Source organism: Hemicordylus capensis, chromosome 5 (assembly GCF_027244095.1).
Source record: "Hemicordylus capensis ecotype Gifberg chromosome 5, rHemCap1.1.pri, whole genome shotgun sequence".
Lineage (NCBI taxonomy): Eukaryota > Metazoa > Chordata > Lepidosauria > Squamata > Cordylidae > Hemicordylus > Hemicordylus capensis.
Window position 1 is genome coordinate 22,792,490 of NC_069661.1, and position 16,532 is coordinate 22,809,021.

The 16,532-nt window shown below is 47.5% G+C and overlaps 1 protein-coding gene across 9 annotated transcripts in view; it reads right to left on the reverse strand.

The window, feature by feature from the left end:
• The window catches only part of FAM13A (family with sequence similarity 13 member A), a 223,556-nt gene that overhangs the window by 194,114 nt on the left and 12,910 nt on the right, over window positions 1-16,532 (reverse strand). For all 9 annotated transcript variants that reach the window (XM_053256680.1, XM_053256681.1, XM_053256678.1 and 6 more), the window contains one exon: window positions 9,651-9,860. In XM_053256680.1, coding sequence (XP_053112655.1) covers window positions 9,651-9,860 — 210 coding nt within the window. The remainder of the gene's footprint in view (window positions 1-9,650; window positions 9,861-16,532) is intronic.

Here is a 16,532-nt window from a genome sequence, read left to right on the forward strand (position 1 = left end):
TAAAAAACAAAACAAAACTGGTCATCTGCACTTACTCCAAAAGTAAGATCTATGCAACACCAGTTAAAGGCTGACATAAAGAGCAGGGAAGCACAGCCTAACACAACACCCCAACTAGCTGTACCAATAGAGCGGGGAAGTGGAATATGGCACCCTCCCCTTCCCCAGGAAGTTCTCTGTGCCACCCAAAATTATGTCTTTGAGGGCAGCTCTCAGGGACATATTTTCAGACAGCACAGGGAGCTTACTAGGAACATAGGAAGCTGCCACATACTGAGTCAGGCCATTGGTCAATCTAGCTCAGTATTGTCTTCACAGACTGGCAGCGGCTTCTCCAAGGGGAAAGGGAAGGCATCAAAAATGCCGCTTCCCCATTGCAACTGTGCAGCCAGTTGGGGAGTACTGTTAGACTGCTTTCTTATTGCAACAGTGCATCCTTCCTCCGTCAGTCATAATCCCCAGGACATTAAGGACTACTGAGGGCTAATCCCCCATGTGACCCTCTTAAAGCAGAATTGCTTGGAACCAACCCCTTCACAGTACTGTTCATCTTGACAGTTAGAAGCCAATTAGTATTTAAACTGGGTGATTTTTAAAAAAATTCTTTCGACTGTATTTTTGTTTTATGCTGTATTATTTTAAATTGTTATTTATATTTCTCATCTGTGTTTGTGATTGTGTGTGTCACCCTGACAGCTTGGTAACCGAAGAGTGACATATAATTTAAATAAAATAAAATAAAATAAAATAAAATAAAATATACTTGAGGCTGAGCAATCCTATCAATCGTCTGTTGCTGTATCTCATGAAGGCAACATGACTGAACTGCAACATCCCTAACTGTCCTAAATTTAAGATTTAGAGGGAGATTAGCTTTTGGTAGAGTCTGACACTGACCCTCTATATGATCTTAGCTTGAGCACACAACTGTTACAAATGGCTTGTCCTCCTTACTTCTGCCAGTAAAGCCTTGTGATCTTAGATCAGAATGTCCTTGATTGAAGCCCCAAACACTGATGTCCATTAAAGAAGCCCAAACCCAGTTAGCTGGAGAATCTGAGACAGCCGTGGGTAGCCAAGCATGAGCCATTTCGAAACAGGTCTAGTCCTGCATACTACAAGTGCTTCTCAAATGACAGGATAGGACATTACGTTATGAGGTTACGGCTGGAATCTTATGGCTACAGCGATTACACATCCCATTTAACTCAATGAACTGAACAGCTGTTGCATAAATACCATGTCTTCTCTTTTAAAATAACAGGAGAACTCCGATGCCCAACCCAAAAGTAATAGAACAGGCCTTTTTATGGATAGGTACAAATGGCCGCTGACCACATAACTGCACCTGTTATGTGAAGAAATACTCTTCACTCTCTGACAAGATAATACCAGCTTATCAAGTAGTTCCATACGCACACCATACTAAATGGACCAATGGCCATCTGTATTCACCCAAATATAGGCGGGTACATCCACTCCCACTCTCAGCTAAAATGCCAACCCACGGTTACATCCACAAACAGTCAAGTCTTGAATTTGTGCAATGACTCTTCCCCTCACATGCAATGATTAGAAGTTTCTAAGAGACAAACCATGGTTTGCTGATGTGTCCAAACCTGGTAAACTATGGATTATGCAGATCTTGTCCTGAAACCAGGATTGCAAACTATGGCTTAATTCTGGTTCACAAGCCTGGTTTCAGGAGAAACTTTAGAAACATGTTCAGAAGCTTCTGACTGTAGCACACAAGGGAAGGAGAAAGCGTACAAGTAACTGTTTAGCATTATGCAAAATAGTGATGTTCCGGTCTACACTTAAAGCAAAGTCTCCTGACAAGGAGTCAAACCAAATCTGAGCCCAAGTCCAAAAACTGATGCAGAGAAGTTTCACTAAACCAGAACTGATCCGGAACCTTAAACCTTTTTGTTGTCTTGAACTGAATCAAACCCTTAAACACTAAAAGTAGTAATTCGTTCAAAATAAGTGGTTCAATGTCAGGCATTCAGCTTCCATTTGTATTAATGATTTATTTTCCTGTATGTTTATCCTGTTGTATGTATTTTGTCTATAAAAATATTTAAAGTAATTCAAAAACCGTTTAAAAACCAATAATTTTCTCAAGTTAAATCATCATCATAGTATTCAAAAGAATCTGATATTCTGCATGACATGCATCTAAACCGATTCAAAAACAGTCCAATTTGTCTGGACCAATTACTAAACTACTTTTAAAAAGTTAGTGTCTGAACTGGAGAGCAGAAAAATACCCATGAGCCAAAAATAAAACTCAGCCCTAATTTGTAACAGGTTGACCTACCTGCTCCTGGAAGAGGATATATGGCTTATGGGCCACCTATTGATTCAGCCAACCAAAACCTGCCTCAGAAAAGTGCTTTCGTCCTGCTGCCCGAACAACTGGATGACAGAGGACGAGGAGTCACCACACAGCAGGCCTGGAGGCAGGGGCCTTGGGTGAGAGGCAGCAACGTGGTACAAAAACCCATATGAAGAAAGCCCCTTCTTTCTTTAAATGTGTAACTGAGTTTGTTAAGTTTGTATTGGAATTTAATTGTTTTTACCTTATTGTTAACTGCCTGGAGTCTTAGGACGAAGGGTGGTATATAAATAAATAAAATATTTATTTTTTTAAAAACCCTTCACTTAGGAAGCTGTCAAGAACAGAAGCACTGATAGATTTTCACCTACAAACACCAGACTCGTTAGTTTCATGCTTCCAGAACAGATGAATAATCAGATAAATTTGGCAAACCTGAGCCATATTCAGACATTATGCTGAAGCTGAACGTGCATACAGGTGTCTGTATACATGTGTGTGTGTTGTGTGAATTACCATTCCTGTGTTCATTTTAAGTGAACTTCAGTACAGGCCCCCTCAAATGCAGGGTACAGATAAAAAGTGCCCTATTGTACCGTGCTGAACAGAATGGGCTGATTGGGATGAGACGTTAGCCGCAACACACGATCAGGATGGGGTCGTGATGAGAGCGCGCCTACCTTGACATCACAGGAAGATGTCCTGACGCACTGTCAGGAAATTCTTCAATTGTGCAAGGCGGGTGTTCTGAATCGCATCTCTACATGCACTCCAAAACCAGGGGGGCAATTCAGATGAACACCCCCTCATGCAATTCAGGGACACCCTGGCAGTGCTTCAAGATGTCCTACAGTGACATCAGGATGGGCACACTCTCAGCACGACTCCATCCTGATCACGTGTTGCAGGTGGCATCTCATTTGACCCAGTGCAATGTCTGAATAACTGTTTAATCTGTGTTCAGAACTATATGTGCACACACATCATATATGCTTTGAACATGTTATGTTCTTAGGGCTTGTGTGGCTTGCCCACGGATGCATAAAGAGCATACAGCTCAGCTGAAATTTCCACTGGGGAATTTAGAGGTCACAGTCGTAGCCACTTTGCTATGCCACCTCTCCGGTGACCCGCCAGTGACCAGCATGACATGTCACCACAAAAGCTCCATTATAAACAGTAAGACCTAATCCAGTCCATAAGGGAAGCATGTTTTCTGGCTATCCACCTGATTAGGAAGTGCCATGGAGGGCTGACTCTTACAGTCTCCTGCTGACACTTGAGCTCATTTAGTACTTTTCCACTTTAACAAAGGTCCTTTTCATCCCTTGGAAAAAAACAGCAAGATGCTAATCTTCTGTGGGATCTAAATATTCCATAGACAAAATCTTTAGTCTGTTGGTCCCAGAAGAGTTCAACTGAACAGCTCTGACTTCCTCCTCTCTTTAAATGTATTATCCAGTAAGGTTCTGAACAATACAAGAAATATAACAAAGCCACCCAAAACTATTCCCAGGTTCTCAGGCCACAAACTCAACCCTCTCATTCATGGAGGCTCAGGAACATGCTACCTGCTTGCATACACCTTCCCCTCTTGCACACAGTTTCCCTACACCCCATCCTGGTTTTATCTAACCATAATTTGCTGCAACATTTGCCTTTGGTTAGTACCGTGCCTCCCTGGTGCACAGCTGCTTTGAAGGTTGCAAACCCGGAGCCTATTCACACGATGGGGCAAAATCGGGCTAGCAGAGGCTAGCCCGATTTTGCCCCATTGTGTGAACCACCAGGCTCAGCTGCGAGCCTGGTGGTTCCTAGGTGGGTAACCCGCCTAAGTACCCCCGCTCTTAAACCAGGTGTGCGGAGCGAGTGCTCTGCAAACCTGTTTTTGATCACTGTGAGTAGCCGCGGCGCGACTTCACGCCACAGTTACTCATGAGGAGACCCCCAGAGGGGAGGTGAAAAGCCACCTCCCGGCTCCGAAGGTCTCCCCAGTATGCCCTGTGTGCTTGCGCAGGGCATGCTGGACCTTCCGGGGGCCAATCGGCCCCCGCTCCCCCCAGCCCCTGCCGGCTCCATCACGGAGCCGGCAATCGTGTGGGCGGCCAAATTGGCTCGCTCACGGATTGGCTCACTCACGAGCAGGGCTCCCCCCCTGCTCGTGAGCAGGGAGAGCGGTCTTAGCCCGCTCCCCCTGCTCTAACCGATTGTGAGACCCGGCTCCTGGTCTGGAGGCCAGGGCACTAACCCATTTTCACAGATGCAGATGTCACTGCATACAAGATAGCGAAGGAGGAAACCCACATGTAAGAGGCAATGTGCAACTCCATGGCATGACTGAAAGCCTCCAAAGTGTGGCTTGGAGGATTTGGCTTGCGATGCCTGAACCAGGTCCAGACCAAACACTCCCTTCTTAGCATTTTCTAGTTTTAGGGTTAGGAACCAATTTCCATTTAAGGATATTTCAAGATGTGGAAATGGCAATATGATTCTTTTCGGTGTGATGAATTTGTTTTATGAGAGGTCCAAAATATCGATATTGCAACCCATTCACTGCCCAGTTCAGACATCACATTTCTGGTTCAGTAAATCATGGTTTGTTGGATCAGGAATGCACCAAGTACCTGCATGCTCCCTCCTCCCATTTCCTCTTCTGCTCATGCACTTGCTTACTATAAGAGGCTATTCAGATGATCAGGGGAAATTGGGCTAGGGGAGCCTAGCCTGATTTCACCTGACCGTGAGAACCACCGGACTCACAGGCGAGCCCGGTGGCCTCCAAGCAGTTAACCCGCTAAACTACCCCTCCCCTAAGCCCAGGTTAGCAGAGCAAATGCTCCGCTAACCCAGGCTCTATGATTGTGAGTTGCTGTGACGCGGCTCCGCGCCATGGCAACTCACGAGTAGACCCCTGACCAGCAGGCTGAAAAGCAGCCTCTCGGCTTGGGGTGTCTCTCCAGTATGCCCTGTACACTCGCGCAGGGCATGCCGGAGTTTCCGGTGGCCACGCGGCCCCCGATCCTCCCAGCCACCGCCGGCTCTGTAACGGAGCCAGCAGTTGTGTGGGTGGCCGCTTCAGCCGCCCGGAGCAGACTGCCTACTCGTGTGCAGGGAGAGCAGGCTAAGCCTGCTCTCTCCACTAACCCTCCAAAGGCAGGTCTCCTTGATCATGGGACCCGTCTCTAAGACTTCCTGGTTTGTTAAGCCACAGTTTGCTGTGACATCTGAACCCTGAAACTGTGGTTTGAGGGCTGGTTACAAACTAGGATTACAAATCACGGTTTGATCCTGGTTTCTATGCAGGGCTCAAACCAGTTTCCTTGTTTGGACATTGTGGCAAATTGTGGTACATCAAACCAAGAAATCTTCTATGAAGAGAGGTGCAGATCTGAACTGAGCCACTGAGGCTATTCATACGTGTGTGCAAAACCGGGCTAAGGAAACACAGCCTGGTTTTGCACGCACATATGAACCACCAGGATCGGGCCGATCACGGCGGCTGCACAGCACCAAACCCGCCTATTTAGCCACCCCTTAAAACGAGGTTAGGGGAGCAAGCGCTCCCTTGACCTCATTTTTTCGCTAGTGTATCAGCCGCGGCTGCTGGAAGCCACAGCTGGCACACTTGGGGATGGGAGGGGGGATTCCCGTATCGGAGCTTCCGGTGGGGGGGCAGGGCAACACGTGGCAGTGTATACCGGCACCCCGACCCTCGGAGCTGCTAGTTGTCTGAGTGGGCAATCAGCCTGCCCAGGGAAGCAAGGATGATCGTCTGCAGGAAGGGGAAGTGTAACCCGCTCTTCCAGCAGACTGCCCCGGAGTCCTTCTCACTGGTCGTGAGAAAAGGTTCATTATCTTTCAGTCTAATCAGCGTGGTGCAGTAGTTAGAGTGCTATACTAGGACCGGGGAGACCTGAGTTCAAATCCCCATTCAGCCATGACACTTGCTGGGTGACTCTGGGCCAGTCACTTCTCTCTCAGCCTAACCTACTTCACAGGGTTGTTGTGACAAGAAACCTAAGTATGTAGTACACCTCTCTGGGCTCCTTGGAGGAAGAGCGGGATATAAAATGTAAATAATAATAATAACAACAACAACAACAACAACAACAACAACCACAACCTCTATCACAGGATGGGTGCCTGCATAAAAGAATCTGCAAACCTCATGTATGCCATCCCAAGCTCCTTGGAGATCCATATGTGAACAATAAAAGAGTCAGTTTCATTGCAAGGTCCTTCAGTCAACAACTTTGTTGAATTGCTGTTCGACAATGAATGGTCAGGCACGTGCTAAGTATTTGCTGGGCTTGCCACGTGTACTTGAAAAGCTTCATTTAAAGAGGATTTGCAAATTATCAATTAACAGAAGAGCAAGAGAAGAAAAGGGTTATGCTGCAAATGCACTTGTTTTTTCTAGACAGCAGTGTATTTGGGGATAGTCTCACAGCCTGATCAAATTGACCAAATGTAAAGGAAACGGGGGTGAAGTGGAAAAGAGAAAAAGAGACTGTGGGCATTTCCAGGTGGCAATAATAGAGTTCTTCTCACAATCATGAGAAGAGCACCGTGGAGGTCTGTGGGGAGAGCGGGTTTGACTCACCCTCCCCACAGGCGACTGAGCTGGGACAAGCCCCTGCTTGTTGACTTGCCCCCCAGAGCTCCGATAATGCACTGTGCAAGCACAAGTGTGCCGGCCACAGCTGCAAGCAGCTGCAGCTGACACCCAATTGCAAAAAGAAGGTTAAGGGAGCACTCACTCCCTTAACTCATTTAAGAGTTACTTTGAAAAAGTCTACTTTGAAACAATCAGAGTATTCAAAGCAGGCCAGTCGCCGGAATACTCCAGCTAGGAATAATGGAATAGGACTCTGGTTCTATTTTGTTGGTTTTTGGAACTGAGGCCATGATTAAGAGGGACCGCCGGGGGAGCTTTTCATAGCGAAAGCGGGGAAGGGGCAGCAGGGAGGTATCCTGCCGCCCCAATTACTACTAAAATTATGGGCGCCAGAGCAGGAAAGCAGCGGGAGGGGTAAGTAAACCCTCCCCCGCTCTTAAAGCAACCCCCCACGCCAGTGCCGGACTGCAGTTTGGCGGTTCCGTGCACACCCCTACTACTTCCTAGCCCAATTTTAACATCTGTACAAAGGTTGAGGAGGGACCTTGCATGACTTTGCAGGAGCTGGTCAGCAGGTGGAATTGCATCTTGAGAAACCACCTTTTCCATTACCACTTTTTCCCAGCTGGGAAAAGGGTGGGTTTTTCTTGAAATACAAGAGCTGGCCAGCAGGTGGCGCTGTGAAAATGACACAAGGTCCTTGCTCGGCATGTGTACAGAGGGTAAGGTTGTATAGGAGGTAGTGAGGAAGTCTGCAGCAGTATGTGCATGGGGAATAAGACTGCGCTTGTAACTTGCATGAAAGCTTTAAATATCCTGCACATTCTTGTTGTCTGGAGGTGCCCAATAGCAGTCTCCAATAGTTAAGTTAATGGCAGCTTTAAAAGCTATAGATAGATTCTGTGATTCCAGGGTATGGAGCAGTAATCTTGCTGAAGTTAAGGAGGTCTGGATCAGTTGAGTGCCTGAATGGGAGATTCCCTCAGAAACACATGGAAGCTTATTTGTTAGAGAAGAAAGACGGGAGTTGAGTGGAGAATCAGCTTGCACATCCTCTCTATGCAGCTTCCTTTTCTGATGTTATGACAAGCCATATGCCAACAGGACCTGCACAGAGTCTTCCATTGTCCAAAGCTGCTCCAATATCTACAAAAAAATACCCAACTCTGTGACGAAGGAGGCACAGTCAGGCCCTCTAACCCACTTCCTAAAGCACCGTTTGTTTTATCTGTAAACAGAACAGGAACTTGTGTCCCTGGATTGTTATTACTGCTCTGCTGAATGTTATTCCCAACACAAAACTGAGCTGAGTGTGCTTTGCCGAGCGATAAGTATCTGGGGCCTTTATGGCCATAAACAAGGAGATTCTTCTTCTTCTTCTTCCTCACAGTTAACCTTGATCTTATCAAAACACAAGTTCGAGAGCAAGGGACGAGGAGTGCTGAAAAGGAACCCTGCCACTCAGTGGCCAAAAATAGCAGACTAGCAGGCGTCTTTTTATGCAATGCTCAGCTGAATGGCAAGAGCCAGTGGCTGTTGTCACTTGCACTGCAAATGATCGTTTGCATGTCACAAGCGAAAAACACAGGAATTTAATTTGTTCGTCCTTTAACCAATAGGAAACTGGGCAGCTCTGGGATACAACAGAGAGAGAGACTGGAATTACACTGAGAGGCATGTTTTGCCCTAACACAATGGCTTACTGCTCTCTAAGGTGGTAAGCCTGTGTTAGGGCTGTGCCACTTCAGACTGAGCACTGCATACAGCTCCCACCAAAAAGCAGCAGCTGATCAAGGAAGCAAAGCAGCCCTTCCAGTAAAATAAACTTCCATCTATTATGTTGACTCACACACATTATTTTGGAGGCAAGAATTTGTTTTTCTGTAACGGAGAAAATGGATACCTTGGGGCACAGAACGGGAACGTCTCAGCTTAAGGCTTTCCAGACTGTAATTGCAACTTTCCTTTCAGAGACAATGAAAATGACAGTGAGGCTCTTCACACGATCAGTGTGAAGAGCTGTAAGGGGGTTTGTGGGGAGAGCGGGCTTAGCCCACTCTCCCCGCAGATGATCAAAAGGCAACCCTGGGCAGCTGGATCGGCCGCCCACACGACTGCCGGCTCCATCACGGAGCTGGCGGGGGCTGCGGGGATCGGGGGCCGTGCGGCCCCAGAAGTTCCAGGATGCCCCGTGCAAGCGAGCGAGTGGGGCATCCTTGAGAGACCCCCAAGCCCGGGAGGCTGCTTGCATTCTCCCGGTCAGGGGTTTCCTTGTGCGTTGCCATGGCGCGGAGCTGTACCATGGCGGCACACGATCAGAAAACCCGGGTTAGCAAAGTGCTCACTCCGCTAACCTGGGCTAAGGGAGGGCTACTTTGGAGGGCTAGCCGCCAGAGAACCACCGGGCTCACCGGCTGGTTCTCACAATGGGGAAAAACCAGGCTGGGCTTCTTTAGCCCGGTTTCCCCCCATCGTGAGAACCGCCTCAGAAGCTGACATCCAGACTAAGATACTTAACAGTACTATTCAGGAGTTACTCTTAATTTCTAAAGGACCTCCACTGAGTAATTGAGTCAGGCTGTCAGCCAATAAGAACAAAATGTCTGTACCCCGTGAGGCATATATGAGGCTATAAATCTAGTGGGCCAGGCAAGGAACTGTGTGCAGGGTGTGCAATGGATAAAAGAGAGTCACCTTGATGAAGCTGGATGAATTTGGGATGCACTGCAGATGTGACCACTCCATCAGGCAGCTCCCGCAGGAATAGCTTCAGTAGACTGGCAGCTGAGCTCACGTCGCCCTCTGCAGCCAGCTCCACGTCCTCTCCACTCTCATATTTCACTCGTAGGTGTTCCACTGTTTTCAAATTGCCATTCACCCTGAAAAGACCTTCCTGGTTCAGCCCTGTAATTGTATATTAGGAAAGAGAAAATAAACTAGCACTCCCACTGCTCTCTAGTAAAAATTCACTGGGCAGCATCTAGATGAATGGTGACTGTGCATTAGAAAATTTCACGGATGTGATTATTTTTGCCAATGTGTTGTTGCAGGTGGTCATGACTAGGGATGTGCAAAAAATTTCGGGCACAGAACGATCTGTGCCCGAAACGAACAATTTCGGGTGATTCGGGGCCGAACCAAATCACCCCTGATGTCCCCCGAATTTTTTTCGGGCACGAGCCGAATCACCTGAATTTCGGGCACAAAAAATTCGGGTGATTCGGTTCATGGTTGATTTTTGGTGAATTTTTAAAGTTTTAGTGACTTTGGGGCAGTTTGGGGGCATAGCATGGGATTTGGGCAAAAGGAGTGGGGTGGGGTGGTAGTGCCTAATGGGTGCAGGCTACCACCCCAATTTCAGGGGGATTGGGCAAAGGGCTGATTTTTGGTAAATTTCTGAAATTTTCATGTCTTTGGGGCAGATTGGGGCATATTGGGGCAGAAAGTGGGGCCTGGGGCAGAATAGTGGGGTGGGGTGGTAGTGCCTAATGGGTGCAGGCTACCACCCCAATTTCAGGGGGTTTGGACAAAGGGGTGATTTTTTGAGAATTTTTGAAGTTTTGGTGACTTTGGGGCAGTTTGGGGGCAGAAAGTGGATCTGCCCCAAAAGAGTGGGGTGGAGTGGTAGTGCCTAATGGGTGGAGGCTACCACACCAATTTCAGGGGGATTGGGCAGAGGGCTGATTTTTTGAGAATTTTTGAAATTTGGGTGTCTTTGGGGCAGATTGGGGGCAGAAAGTGGATCTGCCCCAAAGGAGTGGGGTGGGCTGCTAGATAGTGTCTAATGGGTGGAGGCTACCACCCATCCCCAATTTAAGAGTGATTGGGCAGGGGGTGAATTTTGGTGAATTTATTTTTATGAGGTTTGTCTTCATAAGGTGAAGTGTGCTAAATTACTTCCTCATATTATTCATAGTAAAGGAAAGTGTGAAAAAGTGAAAGTGGGGTCATGAGAGTTGTTTAATTGAAAAAAATCTCATTTGCTATGATAGAATGAGAATTCACACCTCAGAATTCACCAAAATTCCCCCCTCTGCCCAATCACTCTTAAATTGGGGATGGGTGGTAGCCTCCAGCCATTAGGCACTATCTACCAGCCCACCCCACTCCTTTGGGGCAGATCCACTTTCTGCCCCCAATCTGCCCCAAAGACACCCAAACTTCAAAAATTCTCAAAAAATCACCCCTTTGTCCAAACCCCCTGAAATTGGGGTGGTAGCCTGCACCCATTAGGCACTACCACCCCACCCCACTATTCTGCCCCAGGCCCCACTTTCTGCCCCAATATGCCCCAATCTGCCCCAAAGACATGAAAATTTCAGAAATTTACCAAAAATCAGCCCTTTGCCCAATCCCCCTGAAATTGGGGTGGTAGCCTGCACCCATTAGGCACTACCACCCCACCCCACTCTTTTTGCCCAAATCCCATGCTATGCCCCCGAACTGCCCCAAAGTCACTAAAACTTTAAAAATTCACAAAAAATCAGGACTTTGCCCAATCCCCCTGAAATTGGGGTGGTAGACTCTACCCATTGGGCACTACCACCCCACCCCAAAATTTTGCCCCTGGGCCCCTTTTTACCCCCCCGAATCGATTCGGATTCAGATTCGGATTAAATCCGAATCCGAACCAAATCAAGTGTGATTCGGGTGACCCAGATTCGGGCACAAAACAGAACGGGGGTGATTCGGCTCGGGTCCGAGCCGAATCACCCGAAAACCCGAATTGCACACCCCTAGTCATGACTGCTGCACATCAGCAAAAAGCAGATTTAGACGACCGATGTAGCAAACAACATACTCGTCCCAGCTTCCATTGACCTGGGCTATTCAATGAGACCGTACTCCTCAATATGTTAACCACTGCAAAACTGGAACATGCTGGAGTAAAGCATAACTTCACACAGCAACTTGGAAATTTTTTGAAGGTTAGAACTAGATGTTATAATACAGGGGTTCCCAACCTGCGGCATTCCAGATGTTGCTGAACTACAATCCCCATCATCCCCAGCCATAATAGGTTGTAGCTGGGGATGGTGGGAATTGCAGTTCAACAACACCTGGAGTACCACAGCTTGGGGACCCCTGTTATACTAGGTAGATGGCTGCCACTCATACAACCATGTTCCAGACAGTAGTCTAAATTACTCTTTTCCAAGAACAATAGTTTGCTGCGGAATGTCTCCAAGAGGCATGGCTGTTTGGGGAGCTAAGAAAGATGTATGGATCTCCTGTGATTAAGGAGTCGCATTTGGCCCTCGTTATTTGTGGGGCTTGTGTTCCCGCCAATTTCCATGGATAACAAAGTGGTGAATAATGAGACCTTGAGGCGCTTCACACGATTGCTGTGAAGCGCCTCAATGCGGCCTCAATCACCAAGAAGCGATCAGCGGCGGAGCCCTGGGCAGCCAGATCAGCCACCCACATGACCACATGAGCCGGCAGGGGCTGCGGGGATCGGGGGCCACGTGGCCCCCGGAAGTCCCAGGATGCCCCACGCAAGCATGCGGGACATCCTGGAGAGACCCCCGAGCCCAGGAGTCTACTCATGTGTCGCTGCGCACCGTGGCAACACACAAACAAAGAAATGAGCACTCACTCACTCCGTTAACCTCATTTGGGGGAGGGTAGTTTAGGTGGGCTGGCCACCTTGGGAGCACCAGGCTCGCCCATGAGGCCGGTGGTTCCCACGAGCACTGGAAAGCGGGCTAAGCTCCCCTACCCTCACTTTCCAGTGCTCGTGGGAATAGCCTCCTGGAGTCAATGGGGATTGGGTGGTTAGGTTCCTTGAGCTTAAAAAAAAAAGGACTAAAAAATTCTGGAGCATCTGAGGGGGGTGGGGGTATGAGGCACTGCTTTGCGGTGGTTCTGCTCCTACCTCTCAGGCAGATTCCAGATGGTGTCACTTGGAGACTACTGCTCTTCATAATCTGAATTTTTGTATGGTGTCCCCCAGGGCTCCATACTGTCTCCAATGCCCTTTAACACCTACTTGAAACTGCTGGGAGAGATCATCAGGAGATTTGGTGCAGGTTGTTATCAGTATACTGATGATACCCAAATCTATTTCTCCATGTCAACCTCTTCAGGAGAGGGCATAACCTCCCTAAATGCCTGCCTGGAGGCAGTAATGGGCTGGATGAGGGATAATAAACTGAGACTGAATCCAGCTAAGATGGGTGTACTTGTAGTTGGGGTCGGAACTCAAGATACTATTTTGATCTGCCAGTTCTGGATGGGGGTCACACTTCCCCAGAAGGAACAAGTACACGCTCTGGGAGTGCTTCTAGATCCAAACATTTCCTTGGTGTCCCAGGCTGAGGCAGAGGCCAGAGGTGCTTTCTATCAGCTTTGGCTAATAAGCCAGCAGCATTCGTTTCTTGAAATAAATGAACTCAGAACAGTGGTACATATGCTGGTAACCTCCAGACTTGATTACTGCAATGCACTCTATGCGGGGCTGCCTTTGTACATAGTCCGGAAACTGCAGTTGGTACAGAATGCGGCAGCCAGGTTGGTCTCTGGGTCATCTCAGAGAGACCATATTACTCCTATACTATAAGAGCTATACTGGCTAACAATACGTTTCTGGGCAAAATACAAGGTGCTGGTTATAACCTATAAAACCCTAAACAGATTAGCCCCTGGGTATTTAAGAGAACATCTTTTCTGCCATGAGCTTCATCACCCATTGAGATCATCCAGAGGTTCATCTGCAGATGTCCGCAGTTCATTTGGTGGCTACGCAGGGATGGGCCTTTTGCCGCTGCTCCGAAACTGTGGAATGTGCTCCTTGTTGAAATAAGAGCCTCCCCATCTCTGAAAACTTTTTTAAAGTACCTAAAGACTAATTTTTTTCACCCAAGCTTTTTAACTTGACTATGGTTTTAAATGGTTTTCATTTGTAATTTGTTTTATGTTGTTCTAAACTGCCCTGAGATGGAAGTTTGGGGCACTCTACAAATTTGAGAAACAAATAAATAACTGGAGCACCTGTGGATGAGAGGAAGGTATCGGCAGACCTGGGGTAACCTGCAGATACATTGGTTTCACAAAAATCTGAAGAAAAATAACTAAGGGAGCCCAAAAATTCCCTAATCTGACTTAATGTAACTCAATGGAGCAGAATGCTTGCAGATTCAGATAGCAGTTAACAGACAAACAGGTGGGCAGAGCTAATGGAACTCAGTAGCGAGGAGCGGACTGTGAGCCCTTTGGAGATAGGGGGCCATTTTATTTATTTATACCTATGTGAACCGCTCTGGCAACTTTTGTTGAAAAGCGGTATATAAATATTTGTTGTATTCGTAAATGGAGTCGGGCTTAAACAAAAAGGGTGGGGAATTTTTCAGTTTGAAGAAGACTCCCTCAAGACTTTCACCACCTTCTGCTTCTGAGAGCGAAAGTTGCCTAAAACGTTCACTATGCTCAGGCACAGCCTCAAGTAACATATGCACATCAGGGATATAGTGCAACATTTTGTTGCAGGTACTTACTTATTATCCCCATATTGCAGATACGGGTGAGGCTGAGAGAGAAGGGCTTGCCTATGGCTATGAGTGACTTCATGCAGAGGTGAGTTTTATACAGCAACCTTCTGGATCACACAGTTCATCCTCTTAGCCAGATTGCTACATGAGCTCTCGGTGAGCAATTCCACACTAAGGTTCCATAATAAGGCTGCACTACTTTGGCCCCTCTGCAAATGCTGGACTCCCATCGGCCCACTGTGACCGAGGATGATAGGAACTGCAGCCCCCCCAAAAGCTGGAGGGCCAAATTTGTGCATGCCTGCACTGTACAAATGCTAATTATAGACCATCTGGAAAGGTCATCAAACCATCAGGACAGAAAAGCTGTTCTGACATCTACTGGACAACAGGGCACATTGCAGGGGGAAAAGGTTGTTTTATATCCGAAATTGAGCATGATGTATGTACTGTACAGATTACATACCACTTCCAAAGAAATTAACTTTTCAAACAGATTCCAGGGCATATATGCATATGGTGGAGAAAATACAGAGCAAGGGTGCATAATTTAAACAGGAGTCCGTATTCCTGATTGTATGAACTGGTAGTTTTGCAAAAGAAGGATTCGTTTTATAAGTTCTGGAGACAGAGCTTTTTCAGGGGTGGTACCATATTTTTGGAACATTCACAATAGCACTATAGGCAGCTCTGTCAGGCTCCTTCTGTGTGGTATAGTGGGTAGAGTGCTGGACTAGGACCAGCGAGACCCAATTCCAGTTCAGTCATGAAACTTAGTGGGCGACTCTGGGCCAGTAACTTATCTCTCAGTCTAACCTACCTCACAGGGTTGTTGTGAGGATAAACATAACCATGCACATCTCTCTGTGCTCCTTGGAGGAGGAGCAAGATATACATGTAGTATATTATTTCCCAAGGCTTTTTAATGCTGCTATTTTAATTTAAACCTTTTCAATTTCTCACAGTTCGGGTCTACAGATACAGCAGCATGAGGCGGTAGAGCGCTGAGGACTCACTACCATATTGAAATTGGAGGGAATCACACTTACTATTTCCCCATGATAAGAAAACAAAGAAAGACTTCCTGTAAGTCAAAAGGTTGTACAGCAGGAAGAAAGTTGGGCTAGCATCTTTCTCCTCGATTATGCTAGTTTTCCACCTGCCGAGAGTTCTCATGCAGAAGAACATTCAAAAATGGTTCCTCCTACATGCAGTCTAATGTAGGCATGTGCATGGAACAGGCTGGTCCGGTTTGGTTCGAGTTTGAACCGGACCCGAACTGGACCAGTTCGGTCCGGCATCCCCTCAACCCCCGCCCCTGGTCCAGTCCGGGGGGGTTGCGAACATTTTTTTTTTACTTACCCCTTTCGGGGCAGTTGTTGGAGGTAGTGGCAGAGGTGGGGTCTGCAGAGGTTCCCCCTCCCCCCACCAGCCTCCCTTTATGCCGCCACCGGCCATTCGGCCAGCTCTTTAGCCCGTTCGGGCCTTCCCCCTATGGCACAGTGGCCATTTGGTGGGCCGCTACACCTGCGCAATTGGCCTCTGCGTGACTCAGGCCAGAAAGTTTTAGGGACTTTATAAATAAGTATGTCTCAGTAAGTTCAATGAAGCTTACTCCCAAGAAAGCACATGCAGGTCTGCAGTCTTAAAGTAATATAACAGTAGTTCCCTTTCCCCAGGAAACTACGGTTTGCAGGGGCGAGGAGTTGCAAGGATTTGTAGCAGTGAAGCCTCAGGGCCCCCCCCCCCAACAAACTACAGTTCCCAGGATTCTCTAAGAGAAGCCATGATAGTTAAATTGGCATAAAGCGAGTTTAAGTTTGCTATGCAGGCACGAGGGCTGAAGACCTCAGGGTGTCCAAGGCAGGGTTCCAAATCCTGACTCCCCTCCCTGCACACCTCCTTTTTAAAAATCTGAGGCAGTGAAGAATGATGGAGGGAGTCTTACCACCAGTGTTCCTGTAACAGGGATTCCCTGATGTTGTTGACTACAACTCCCATAATCCCCGGCCAAAGGCCATTGCAGCTGGGGATGCTGGGAGTTGTAGTCCACATCTGGGAATCCCTGTTGCAGGAAATACTGCTC